General features: G+C 36.8%; 1 protein-coding gene across 3 annotated transcripts in view; it reads left to right on the forward strand.

Moving 5' to 3' along the window:
- Positions 1-14,543, forward strand: part of LOC121731023 (four and a half LIM domains protein 2) — a 170,976-nt gene that overhangs the window by 89,462 nt on the left and 66,971 nt on the right. Inside the window, exon 1 of one of the 3 annotated variants that reach the window (XM_042120322.1) lies at positions 3,049-3,269. The exons of the other annotated variants lie outside the window; for them this stretch is intronic. Within the exon in view, the coding sequence (XP_041976256.1) occupies positions 3,085-3,269 (185 nt within the window). The 5' untranslated portion in view covers positions 3,049-3,084. Of the gene's footprint in view, positions 1-3,048; positions 3,270-14,543 lie in introns of those variants that run through there. 3 annotated transcript variants of the gene reach the window in all.

Genomic DNA, 14,543 nt, shown 5'->3' on the forward strand with positions numbered 1-14,543 from the left:
ATTTTAAAGTTGTTTAACCCATCTATTGTGTCTGCGATACCCATTACCCACGATGGAGTTGTTAACTTTACGTGGGCCACTGATAAAGCTGCAGGCTTAGGGCCTGTTTCACCGCTTCCTGATAAGGTGCCGGATAGGCTATCCACAACTTTTTTGACAGATGCTCCATACTCTATCTATCAAGTTAAGTTGTGGATAGCCTATCCGGCATTTATCAGGAAGTGGTGAAACAGGCCCTGAGTATAGCTCATCTAAATCCTATTACACTGTCCTTAAATAAGATTAGGGTTCCTAAATAGGTACACTGTGGTGTAATACGGGCAAAAGTTTCTATGGTATTAGCTAAATGTTACTTCTATGTTAAGGTCGTTATTATCCTACTTAACCTTTTTTACTATACTTAGTAGATACAATTTAGGTAAGACTTTTAAAACTCACTTTTCGAACAGTATACCTAACATATAAATAAGGTCATAACTCATGAGATTATAAATAAAGTAGCAAAAAGGTTTTACCACGGCCTCGGGTCAACTTTCAAACTTTAAACCTAAATAAAGCATTAAGTTTATATTACCACTTGTAATAGTAAATTAATCGTATTTATATCTTATCAGATCTGTTTTATGGATTGTTATCCCTAACTAGCAATAATTAATAAGTAGAAACTTGTTACTAATGCATATTGACAGAAAAATATATTTATGTATCTTTAGTTTAATGGTCGGTACTTGGAAATCGAAACTAGATACGTTTTTACTGCAAGTACTTTTATAGCCATTAGCTCATTTAACATACTGGATAGTAATTAACAAATCCGGTATTTAACTAAATAAACTAAACTTAGGTTTGTGATTTTTTGCTATACATGTGCTGTTTTTGTTAGAAAATCAGTGTTTATTATATTAATGTTACTTTACTTGGTATTTCATTTGAATAAATTATTTATTTTCAAAATGTATAATTTAGAGTAATGTATGCAGATTGCAGAGCAAAAATAATGTATATCTAAGTAATGGGTGCCCCTCTACAAGAAGGTATTGTAATACATTGATGGTAGTTATGTTGTTAAGATTATTGAAGGAGGACTGTACAAATTGCTACATCCTGCTATACCTTCTCACTTTAGTAGAACTTTAGTAGATTAGATTATACTATAGAGTGTATACTCAGTGTAGAAGAACAAAAGTAAAATAATTTTAGTGGAAAATAATATACTTTTATTTAAAAGGATTTCATCTGCGTACGCGACTCTATGTAAACTTTTACGAAAACGCTCTAGCAGTCTAGTAGTTTGAAAGCCAACAAACGAAATACTTCCTCTTTACATAGGTCCCACAATTCGATTGTTTGATAACTATATTAGTTTAGGAATGACACTATAGTTACCTACTACATTTTTTCCTCAGGAAAAAATTACTTACAATTGAGAAAAAAGTCATAAGATGTGGAAAAGCTTAATGTGTACTTGGCTTTATCACTTGACCCTCCAGTGCGCGCGAGTCGTAAAATATAATGCTTTGGTGGTGTCACCGTATATGGACCATAATTGGTCGTTTGGGGGTCACTTTTCCCTTGTTTTTCGTAGGTGCTTATTATTTATTACGATGTTATTTTGTGTACAGGGTCTACGCATACAGGGTGTAACAAAGCAAAGTGAAAGTGAATATTTTAGGAATTAGGGTGTGTATGAGTCCTCTGTATAGACAATGAAAATAGCAGCGCTGAAACAGTAACTTTTTTAAACTTTTGTATGAGCAAACTAATAATACTAGAGTGCACTGCCGATACAAATCACAAAAAAAGTACAAGTTCAGCGCTGCAACTATCACAGTGAACTTAATATAAGGGACATGCACACCCTAAGGTATTATCACTGGGTTTTGTTACACCCTGTATGATTCTGTGAATTGATTCCTATTTTAGGTAGAGAATAACTTTTGTTTCTTCTGTAGCCCTGTGAATTGTGATTAGCTAACTCTTATCTGGTAGGGTACGATTCTTGCTGCAACAACAACAATTCTCTTCTGTACACGGCAGTTTACGGTTGTATAACAAAGTTTCGTGTACATTTTTGTCTGATTTCGTCGTTTTAAAGATATTGTAGGCGTATTTTATTGCGATGGAACTATTTCCACCCGTAAAATTTATTAAGGGTTATCGACTCCTGAAAAATCCGACGAAAATAAGAGTTTAACGTCAGGGTAATAGTAATAAATAAAATGTCTATGAATTTCCTGATGTCAACACCGGGAAGAAATTTTAATATCAAAAGACATCGTTCATGTCTAGGAAATATTTGCCATATTATGTAGGTTTGTGAGTGCCAAAAGTATCGATAAATTATTTTTATGATTGAACATAAAGTTTAGATGTTATAATTTATGGATCAAAAGTCGTAACACGGTTTATGTGATGTTTGAAATTTTGATGTGCGAATTCGGTCCACTTGATAATATTTTTAAACTTTTATACATACACAAGTAACCAATACACCATATCATATTATAACATTCTTACTTCTTAGTAATAAAGAAAAACTAAAATTTATCTAATTACTTATATATTATACATAAAAAAATAAATCACCTATTGATTCACTTAGGGCACCGCGTGCTTCCGAAGCAATCTCTGTGGGTTAATACTACCCCCTAATTACCCGTAACCCCTCATTATACTACCCAAAATCCATATACGATAACCCCGTAATTGCTGTGAAATTAATCGGCACTCGACGGGTTACGGTCGGTAAAGCTGAGTTCGCACGAGTGATTTAACGCCGCCTAATTACGCTAAAGGTTGCGGCTATTAACCGTGATATAATTTGCCCGTTGGGAGTCGTCTGAGAACTTTACGGCTTAATGATTCTAATCCGAAATATGATTTTATTGTCAAAATCTATTTATTATCAAACTTTTCAACGAGGCAATTTTATGACTTATTACGAAGTGAAGTTGACGCAATTGCGACAATATTGTTTAACTTTTAACAAACAAAATTAGCAACGGTTCTCTTTACAAACACCACTTTTATCTCCATAAAGTGACTTAAAAGTCCTAACAATACAGAATAGTGAATGTGACATAAATGCCACCGACGGAGACCTCTCGCGGCGGCATGCTGTGCCTGTCGAGACACGAGAACTGCCCCTGGGATTTGGCCCTCAAGGAGGCCAAACTGAACTGGTCCGGCCTTCAGTACTCCTGCCTCAAGATCCTTCATCTATACTGCAAGGTCTTCGAGAGAGAGGATGTCTTGGAGATGGTTATAAGGTGAGTTGTGTGTGGACTGTTGATAGAGATAGAAGAGATTGCATCTTTTTTTTATTTGTGTAAAAATATGTCATGGTTTGAGCTGTTTAGTTTGTTGAGAGACATAGAGATCTTGGCTTGAGCTGAATCTCATTTTATATTTAGTTTAGTACAGTGACAAATAGATCTCATAGCTGTTTTGGGCTGCATCTTATTTATTTCTGCGTACCTCCTGCGTTTTTAATACTCTCGTGTACATATTGCCTACATTTATTTAAGTGTAATAAATGATCCTCATTATTTATTTCACACCATATTTTTCAAGTTTATTAACATTTATTTTCGCGTCTCTTCAAATGTTTAAATTCTTCTGTGTGGTTATTGATCATACTATTTTAAGATCAGGGCTACCACTTTGTGTTACTTAAGGCTTCCATTAGCTGTTATGGACACCAGGGAGTGTTTAATGAGCGCGTTATTTTCATGACTATAACATTTATCTATCTATTTTAATACCTGTCATAGCACGGGTGAGGTCATAATAACAGTAACAATACTTGAATATCTTTTGAATTGAGTTAGTCAGTTGGTCATTAGTCATTGCTTTTTTTTTTTTTTTTTTTTTTTTTTTTTATTAAATAAGGGGGCAAACGAGCAAACGGGTCACCTGATGGTAAGCAACTACCGTCGCCCATGGACACTCGCAACATCAGAAGAGCTGCAGGTGCGTTGCCGGCCTTTTAAGAGGGTATACGCTCTTTTCTTGAAGGTTTGCAGGTCGTATCGGTCCGGAAATACTGCTGGTGACAGCCCATTCCAGAGTTTTACAGTACTCATTACGAAGAAAGTGGACTAAGGATAAGATAGTTATGTGGATTAGGTAGAGCTAGTCTGCTAGCATAGCTGCGCCTACAAACAATATTAATAAGCTGCATACTAGATAATAGTTAATTTATTACAATTAAAATATTTATAAAACTCTTTTAATCATTACCTTGAAAACTAAATCTAAGATGCATGAGCTTTAGCAAGCTGTTTAAATTAAATCCATGTTTAAAACAGCAAAAATCTTTTAATTAAGATTTACCTTATGTAAAAATGATTAACAGTTAGGAATCAATGTTGTACTTGAATCTATATTGGTTTAGTCCTCCTTCTCCTTAAGGTCAATTCAGACCACAACGCGACGCGCATTTCTAAATTTGTACTGAATTGACAGATTTCGTGAGCGTGCGACGTCTTGCAAATCTGTCAAATCCATACAAATTTAGAAATGCATCTACGCGTCGCGTTGTGGTCTGAACTCACCCTGAGAGTATGCTAGGGTGCCGCATTTTGACGGCATATTTTAATTTGTATTTTCCCCGGATAATTCCGGAGCGTGACTCCCTGATCTAGCGTTTACGAGCGATCGCGTTTATCGCCCACAAACCGTTTAATGCGCGTTTAATGCCGTCGTCAATGTGGTGATTGGATTGTGGTTCATCCTAAATCTTTGTTTTTGGTTGATTTTAGGGTTCCGTAATGTTTTAACTCCGAAATTTTTATGGGAAAAACTTTCCTCATAATATTAAGATATCTTATTGGTTTATATTATGTTGCCTCTTCACAATAGGCTATGCTGGCCTACTACAAGCCATCGCCATTGTGTAGACTGGGTAATGGTGGCCTGCAGACTGCAGTGGGCCATCGTGGACCATTGTGTACGGGCACATAATACATATTAGTTTGGTACGGACTTCTTTAGAAGTCTTATGCTGATATGATCCGCGCTGTCTTAAGATATTCAACAAAATAAATTGACAGATTTATTCATAGTGGTAATCATTTACCACTATAATTGTGAAGCCGATAACATGCGCCAGCGACGTCGATCATGGGTAATCATAGACGAATGTGTACCTACTACCTACTCTACAATTTTTTATTATCGCCTGTGTTGGTCCATCGCAGAATGATGTTTGTTGAATCATTGTTTTCGTCTATTGTTTCGCAAGCCTCCCACAAATTGTTTCAGTCACAAACAAAACATAAAATTTTCTTTCTGAAGTTCGGTCTGGTATTTTCGTCACTACCAGATTCCCACTTTTATTGCACTAGCCTGCTTAATTTCAAACGCTATGCTCAAGGGCATTTCAAATTGTGGGAGAGTCATGCTTCGGCACGATTGGGTCGGCTGGGCGGGATCAACACCACGGGCTCACAGAACAGCTGGATGAAACAACACTTATTCCCAAAGAGTCTGAAGGCCTCAGGGTCTATACAGACGGACCGCATTTTAACTGCAATCCAACCGCAAATTGCAGTTCAAGTGCAGTTTGAATGCAGTTGACACGACTGTAATAGAACTACAAACCAAACAGTTCACACGACTGCACGCCAACTGCAACTGAACTGCAATCCGACTGCGCGTTTGGTTTGCAGTTCTATTGCAGTCGTGTCAACTGCATTCAAACTGCACTTGAACTGTAATTTACGGTTGGATTGCAGTTGAAATGCGGTCCGTCTGTATAGACCCTAAGAAAGGGGATTACAATGACCAAATGCAACTAGCAGCACTAGAGAAGCTACATAATATTGTGTTACTAGTTGACTACTTCTGGTCGTTTGCGATTTTCCGAGAGCAATCGCTTGCTATTAACTTTATATTTTCTTTCTATGAGAGAATCCAAATCTCATTGCAAGTTGGATATTGCAGGTGTCGTAAACATTTTGGGAATTAGTAAACTCGGAAAAGACACATCACGCTTTGATCAATGTAGAGTTAAAACAAACAAAAGTAAGGCTTTAAGATTTATGTATGTACAATATATTATGATATAATAATGACAACACAAAATAATATGTTTTATGCTACCTGCGTATCAGACCAAATACGGTGCAAATAATTAGGATTTTCATAACGAAATCGTGATTCTTGAAGGATAAGCGTCAACTCCATGTTAGGATGTAGGCAGATCTTTATCAACAAAAACTATATTAATGATTCGAATGTCCTTGTTTAAAATTACCCTGTGTATGTTCTTATGTGGTAAAGTCAGTTAAATAAAGCTAGGTAAAGTTTTTATGTAACGGAGTACTTTCAAAATTTAATTTATTGTTTCTCGTTCATTGTTACTCAATGTTAGAAATTCATATATAATCATAAGTATTCCTGAATGTCTCTCTACCTATCCATCCAGTGGTTAAGAGCGTGGCTCTTGACTCGGAGGTCGTGGGTTCGATTCCCGCGTTGGAAACATGTTATTTCCAAGTTTAGTTAGAACAATGCAGGCTGATCACCTGATTGTCTGACAAGTAAGATGATCCATGTCGGTCCTGCACCTGATCTCCGTCCCACTGGGTTATGAGAGTAAAGAATAGAGAGTGCTCTTGTGTACTGCGCAAACGCTTGGGCACTATAAAATTACTCCTGCGTAGCTGGCCTGGTTTCAATGAAACCGGCCACCGTCACCGAAACCGGTGTCCCCCACACCGGTTTCGGTGACGGTGGCCGGTATTATGGTCACACCGCCCGTGCCTAACCGATGATGTCGTATACTTTGAAGCCCTGCAGCCTGCCTAGCATACGCCAACGAGATATCTCACTCTACATATTGTTTTCTCGATGTTTGATGGTTTGTCTCTTCATCTCTATTGACCCTAGCATGACAAACATTTTTTCTTGCGTAGATCTATCATCGAAACTACACATTTTTATAGAGTTTTGTCGAGATAATGTCGAGATTTTGACATTATGAGGCGAGTAGTTTTTAATTATCTCGAGAGTGAGATATCTCGTTGGCGTATGCTAGGCAGGCAGAAAAGGACGAGGATAGAAGATTTACCATGAACGGTTCCTGTGAGATGAACGAATTTTTGCGAGAACAATTTGTTTAAAAATTCAGTTATCCATAAAATGAGGGTAATTGACAAAAACTTGGCACTCCTCAAGTAAATATTGTTTCATGATTGACGGGCGACATCAAACGCCGATACTTTTGATGCGCCATGAGTCATATTCAGTACCGGCTGCGACATTTTATTGACGTCAAAATGTCCATTTATCCAGTGCCAAAGTATTTAAAGCATAATAGTTCAGCCACACTGTACTCGACGAAACGAGGCGTTAGCGGTCATTAACCTTTTTAGTCTAGGCGCTAAATGAAAAATGCTCGCACTGTATTTAAAATATTTAAGAATATTGTCAATCGCGGTTTAAATAGAAAATGACAAGTTTTTGACAGTCAATGACCCCTACTGTCTCGATTCCTCGAGTACACCTTACCGAAAAAGCTAATGGGAACATACTAGGTGTAAACGTTTGAGGGAGGCTAAGCAAAGGTAAAACAAATCACTCAAGTACAGTCTCGATTCACGACAATTCTTAGCGGCTTTCGATGCTTTGATCTACCTCAGTCTAGAATAGAGCACAAGGTAGAAACTTGACTAAATGAGGCGCAATTACGACCGAATATATTTCTGTACCTGAGATAAATCTCAGGAAGTTCTTCGTTATATTCAGGAACTGACACAAGGTACACTTGGAATGCGGCCAACGTCTGGAAAATATATCTCCGATGTCTGTGTAGCCGATGGTTTGCCACCACTGTCCCTCAAGGTCAGCAAAGGGACTTAACTAAAGACTCGTGCACACTCACGGCAATGCACAAAGCACAAGTAAGCCGTGAGGTCGGCCTGAGATCAGTCCCAGCGTGTCGATCGACCTGCTTTAAAAAAAATTGGTTGAATATAAGCAGATGATTAATATAACATGATGAATATGTCAAGACTCAAGCCCAGGTCCCAAGGATTAAGAATAATAATAATTAATATTATCTATTCGACACGGGTGCCTATAAATACATTTTTCAAACGGTACTAAAAAAGTTGACGATGAGTTGGTGAAAAAAAAACTTGAGAGGTGTCAAGGGACACCCGGATGGAAAGAAGATTTAAATTTACCGCCAGTTTACGTCATCGCTACATCAACGCCCCTTGCCCCTACTTCGCAGGTACTAAAATAAGTGTCGGTCAAAAAGTGTCGTTACAACCTTACCTTTCGCAACGAGCGACAAGCAACTTCGTTCCAAAAGTTGATAATAAATAACACCCATTCTTAAGAGCTCACCTGACTCTAAAAATCAAACATTGTCCTTCTCTCTTCACACTCACGTCTTTCATATGCCAGGTGAAAAAGGACGGCGCGGAATCATCGCCGAGTTAGTTTTACTTGAATAAAAGACGAACTGTGGAATAACGAGACACAATAGCTTATCTATTGTTATCGCGGCCGGATGCGGCCGCTTAGGGCTTCATGAAATAATGATTATAAAAAAGTGTTGTGAGCAAATTTAGGTTTTATCAATACCTTTTTAGATATTAAAAAATATTAAAGAAAAGACAGCAAACTTTGAAGATCCAAGCAAAAATGTGTCTAAAACAAGTTTTTTGTAAAAAAGAAACTATCGAGCATTTTTTGAGTAATCGTGTTTTCGTCTTGAGCATTTAATCTTTATGAACTGAAGTTACTTGTGTCATAAAATCAGTTTTCTAGACCTTACAGATTTTGAGATCTAGGTTAAAGTATGTAGTCAAGTTAGGGTCATATGGGCTCTTAATAGATTGTCATTATACCTCGATCGTGGGAAACGCAGACAATAGATTTTCAATTGTTATGCGGTGCCGCTTGTGGATTGCCGATTGATGGGTTAATAGCAGCTTAATATTATATTTTATTTAATCGCAGTTTACTCGAAATTGGGTCAGTGAACTAAAAAATTAGTTTCCATGACGGTTGACGGCAAACATTTGTATTGTGTGCAAAATAGTTTTAGGAAAAATGTTACTTATCAGTTATCTTAGATAAATGTCAAAACACACAGTTTATTCAAAATAACGATTTACAGAGTTAACAAAACATGACATTTCTAATAACTTTTATATTAAAAATATAAATCATACATTAAAAATTTACGTACGGTACGTGTTATAATTTTCAACTTTATTTAAAACTAGCTGTTGCCCGCGACTTCGTCCGCGTGGACTTCAGTTTATAGCGCGCAATGTCAACAAAATTGGTGTCAAAAGCTTTTATAAAAAAAACCCTGGTACCCCTTAAATCAAAACAGCTGTGCAGTGTGCACATAATATTTCAATTTTTTAATTAAACTTTATATTTTATGCCAAATTTTTAAGCTTATTTAGCCCCCCAATTACACAACTTTTCCCATAAACTATTTATCATTGATAGGTTTAAGGTTACGTCACTGCACAGATAAAGTACTGATTTATTAATTTATAACATAAAAAATAAATAACAATCGAAAAAATCGAAACTCAGCTGTAAAATATTACCACCTCTTATAGAAAGACTTTTGGGCAAGCGTTAGCGCGATAGAGGAGACGCACGGCGCCATCTATTATGAATTTTTGGAACTAACTTAATTTGAACAAATTTACGCATTTTCACCCCCTTACAACGCTTTTTTCCAGTAAAAAAGTAGCCTATGTCCTTTCTCAGGCTTTAGACTATCTGTATACAAAATTTCATTACAATCGGTTCGGTAGTTTTGGCGTGAAAGCGAGACAGACAGACAGACAGACAGAGATACTTTCGCATTTATAATATTAGTATAGATTAGATGATCCGATGGAATTCAGTATCACTTCGCTCCTAAATCCTAATATAAACCTTTCCTGGACGTACAATGTACGTCCAGATATTTTGAGACTAAAATCAGCCGAATCGGTTCAGCCGTTCTCGAGCTTTAACGAGACTAACAACATTTTAAATTCATTTTTATTTGTAAATAAAAACATAGACAAAGGCTATCTACTTCCCTTTATTAGCGTCTCCTAGTTGCCAAAAATTAATTACTGGCTGAACGTCTATTCACTTGGCCAAAAAAATCTGAAAGAAACTCCTCCATTTTACGATTTTTCGATCAATAATGAGTCATGACTCATGATTGATGTCACTACGACATGTCGAGTCCTTACTCGAGTTTAACATTTTTTAAACATTCCAAAAAAGTCACAACTCACAACTATGTATTAAAATCCTGTCTTTCTGTTTATTAGTAACATCAATCTAAACATAGTTTATTTGTGTTCATGACACAGATGCCATGTCATACAAGCATTAACGTTATTTGTGTCTAGGTAATATTTCCCGAACATCTGTATGTCCACGCAATTTACTCGCTGATTTACATGACACTGAACTGACACTGATGACATGGGATTTCAAATGTATTTATGTCATGACGCACTTCATACAAAATGTTGATCACCCCTGCCCACGGAGACCCTTAAATAAATCGATTATTTTAATCCTACCGATAATTCACAACTCGACATAATGTAGTTTGGTTACGTATTCTAATTTCTAAGACGCAGTAAGATTAAAAAAAAAAAATAATTTAGCTCACTATTTGAAGACTGCGGCGTTTTCGAGATGACTAAACTACAGTCTTATACACTAAACGATTGTACTAAATAAATACTTTTTTGATAAATACCCAAATAATTAAACTTCGCGAAAAAAGTTGTTTCAAAAAAAATGTTTTAAAGATTGAAGAGCGTAAGCGAGATTATATTATGCGTTTATATTATACGGTAGATACGTTTAATCGATTTTACCCGCATTATATGTACACAATACCTGATTAATCCGTTCTACTCCAGTCATTTTAGGCTTAATTGGAAGCAAATCTTGGAAAATCGACATACTCACGTAAAAACTTGTATTTTGACATCCTAATTTAACACTTTCTCAAAATTCACATATAATTATTGAATGGTCGCAAGTTTTAAAAATAAAGGTCAAAAGTGACGAAAATCTAATTTTTGTTACTTTTTTTGCAAATATTTCGTTTTGCGTTTTAATTTATAAAGAATTAAATTCTATACAACTTTTCTATTTAACATTTTTATACCTTGAACTGTTTTCAAAATAGAGGGCGCGCGCGGTCAGATAAGTCAAAATTAATTAAAATTTCGAGAACAAGTTCTAATTTCAGTTCTCTTCTTCTCCTTCATCATCTTCTTCTTTTTCGTCTTCTTCATCATCGTCATCGTCACCCTCTGCTACGGAATTTCCTCTTCATTACCGTCTTCAACGACAATTGTATCGAAGTCAATAATGATGTCTGGGTCAAAGGTTCTATGATGAATGATGATAGATATAGTGATGATGTGATATGGTACAGAATTGAGACAAGCTTGTCCCATACACTGGTCACTGGCCGTAAGTTAAGGAGCACTGTATCCGCTTTCCTGCATCCGCATCTTGAGCCACAGCAACTTTTGCAGTTACAGACTATTGTATTAAGATCTGGAGCAGGTGGTAAAATAGTCATGACAGGTTCCAGGAATCCGTTTGTAATTGAGACTACCAGTTAACCTCAGATAATTCTCCGACCGCGCGCTGTACGCCTTCTGTCAATTTAAAAATTTTATCCTGGGTAAAATGGATTTTAAAGTGCGAATCGAGACGCAAAAATTCATATAAAATGTCAAAATATTTTAAATTAAATTTTATGGCCAGTCTCGTCATCTTGATTATAGTGGCCTTGACTGTACCGATACATTTTATGGAGTTTCTAACAATAATTGCCTGCAAGACCACAGTCCACCACCGCAGGCCAACACAAACATTATAAATCTATTCCGGGGCATACAGTTTGCAGGTCTAGAATTTAACATCGACTTTTTAATTATTTTTACTGGATTATAAACGAAGCTTGATATCAAGAAGATTCGTGAAAATTATTGATGAATCATCAGTTCAATTCATCAAATATTGTTTTATAATTAAATCATAAACCAGCGGCTCTCAATCTTTTTTGGTGGCGGGACCCCTAAAAAAAGAATGTTTTGTATTTAAATGAATCGTTTCTATACTGGTGTCTCATGATATTTCTGAAAACCATTTATGTATCGTTTGCGGTGCCCCAGCATCCTGTTGTTTAAACTGATCATTATTGAAGAATCAGGAGAGGAGAGGAATTAGAACGCGTTCGACGTTTGGCGCTTGGTTTAACATTTTGTGAGAATACCGTTAATAATAATTATATCCAGAAACGCGTTTTAATGTTGTAAGTATTGTGTTATTATATTAAGATAATATTTATCAGAAATCAGAATCGACCTTTTTTGTATGGGGAAATGCTTTGCGCATCCCCGGAGGCCCGGAGGACTGGAGACATCGACCGGGGTATGTGGGACTTACTGATGGTGTCCACCCACCTAAATCCCATGGTACTCTATTCCCCGCTTAGGCAAAGATCCGGGCATGATCAACCCACCGCAACTCTACCAGCGGTTGTCCGCGTCTCGCAGACTTATCACAGTGTTCAGCGGGGCAAAAATGGTCGCTTTGAAGAATCATGACATGAATCATAATATGATTCATTTTTCTAAAATCGCAAAATGCAACTCTGCTTGCAATTCATTTCTGTATTTTTGTACTGATTTGACATTTGTCAGTTTGACAGTTTTGACAATTCATTTGCTGAATTGATTGAGAGGAATTGCTAAATGTGACCATTTTAGCCCCGCAGGCCTTTCTACTTTCTAGGCCACCCTGCGGGATTGGAATCGACCAACAGAAATACGTTTCTCCCTTTTATTTTAATGAAATAAGGGGGCAAACGAGCAAACGGGTCACCTGATGAAAAGCAACTTCCGTCGCCCATGGACACTCGCAGCATCAGAAAAGCTGCAGGTGCGTTGCCGGCCTTTTAAGAGGGAATAGGGAAATAGCCAATAGAGGAGGGTAGGGATGGGATGGGAAGGGAATAGGGGTGGGTAGAGAAGGGAATAGGGCAGTGGATTGGGCATCCGGTAAACTCACTCAATCGGCGAAACACAGCGCAAGCGCTGTTTCACGCCGGTTTCCTGTGAGAACGTGGTATTTCTCCGGTCGAGCCGGCCCATTCGTGCCGAAGCATGGCTCTCCCACGTCCTCAAACTGTTTAATCATTTTTCGACCCGAAGTCCACACAGCGCAGTCCCCCATTCCCACACGCAACATAAACTTCATAATTGAACCTACAATATCTATTTAAAAATTAGGTCATCTGTAATTACATAAACCAACGCTTTGAAACCGTTACAATTACTGCAGATCTGAAACAAATCCGCCATTAATATTTTACGAGAACTTTTGATAAACAACATTAAACTACGGCCCGGATCATTCGATGTTACGAAATTAAATACGAACGTGAAATACAAATAAATAAGAACATTTTCATGTCTTAATCTAGTTATTATTGAAGGTTGATTGTCCCAGAGGTTCACAAACTTTTCTCTCGTGGACCCCTTTTTTTGGACCCCTAGCAGCTTTTCAAGGGGGTCGTTGTTATTTTTACCGGTGATTTGGATTTGGACGAAGCTATGTTGTTAGTAAGTATAAAGCATCTTATATATATAATATCTATAAAATAAACTATAAAGTATTACAGAGGTCTAGGTCTAAATAATAATTATAGTTTTATTATAAACGTTCCTAGCTTTGTTATTAAAGATTTACGTTACGTTACAACGTTATAACGTGGTTACCTAGTGGCTGTCATAAACAGGTTTTTTATTCCTTAACCTACAGCAGTATCCCACTCGTGGGCAAAGACTTACTTCAAATGCCAAGGTCTTATATTCCATTAGCGCCAGGGCAATTGATCGTCTCCGTAGTCCATACTCCGTACTCGCTGCTCGCTTACCTTAAAAATTTAAAACATGTTTATTGAATGTACTTAAAAAACCTTAAATTCTTTTAATTGACTCATTAGAAATGCATTATTAATTAATCCATTACTTTGATAGTGTTTAAGTTCCGTAGCTCATTACAATGATGGAGTGATTAATAATAATTAAGTCCAATGGCATCCGTAAGAACTATTAGACAGTAATCACTTATGTAAAGTATACACACAATTGCTTATTCTCGCAGCGGATTCAGGGTTGCCACTTTTTAACCGACTTCCAAAAAGGAAGACGTATATTCGGTTGTTATTTCTGCATGCGTATAAAATTTACAGCGAACATTACTTTACATGATTACAATAATCCTCACAAGTAAAGAGGAAAAACGACTCGTCGTTGCTTCCAAGTGACAACTGCAGGGACTTGTTTATTCCGTATTGTAATCTTTATTGTCTCTAATAGGTATTATGTTATTATGTAATGTTCTATCCCAGTCCTTCTGTATCATCGGGTAGTTACGAGGAAACTCGTACGGAAAACAGCATTAATATTCCTTTCCTTAAAATATTACTTTAAACGGTTAGCCTTTACAATATATGAGGCAAT

The sequence above is a fragment of the Aricia agestis genome, chromosome 10 (assembly GCF_905147365.1).
Source record: "Aricia agestis chromosome 10, ilAriAges1.1, whole genome shotgun sequence".
Lineage (NCBI taxonomy): Eukaryota > Metazoa > Arthropoda > Insecta > Lepidoptera > Lycaenidae > Aricia > Aricia agestis.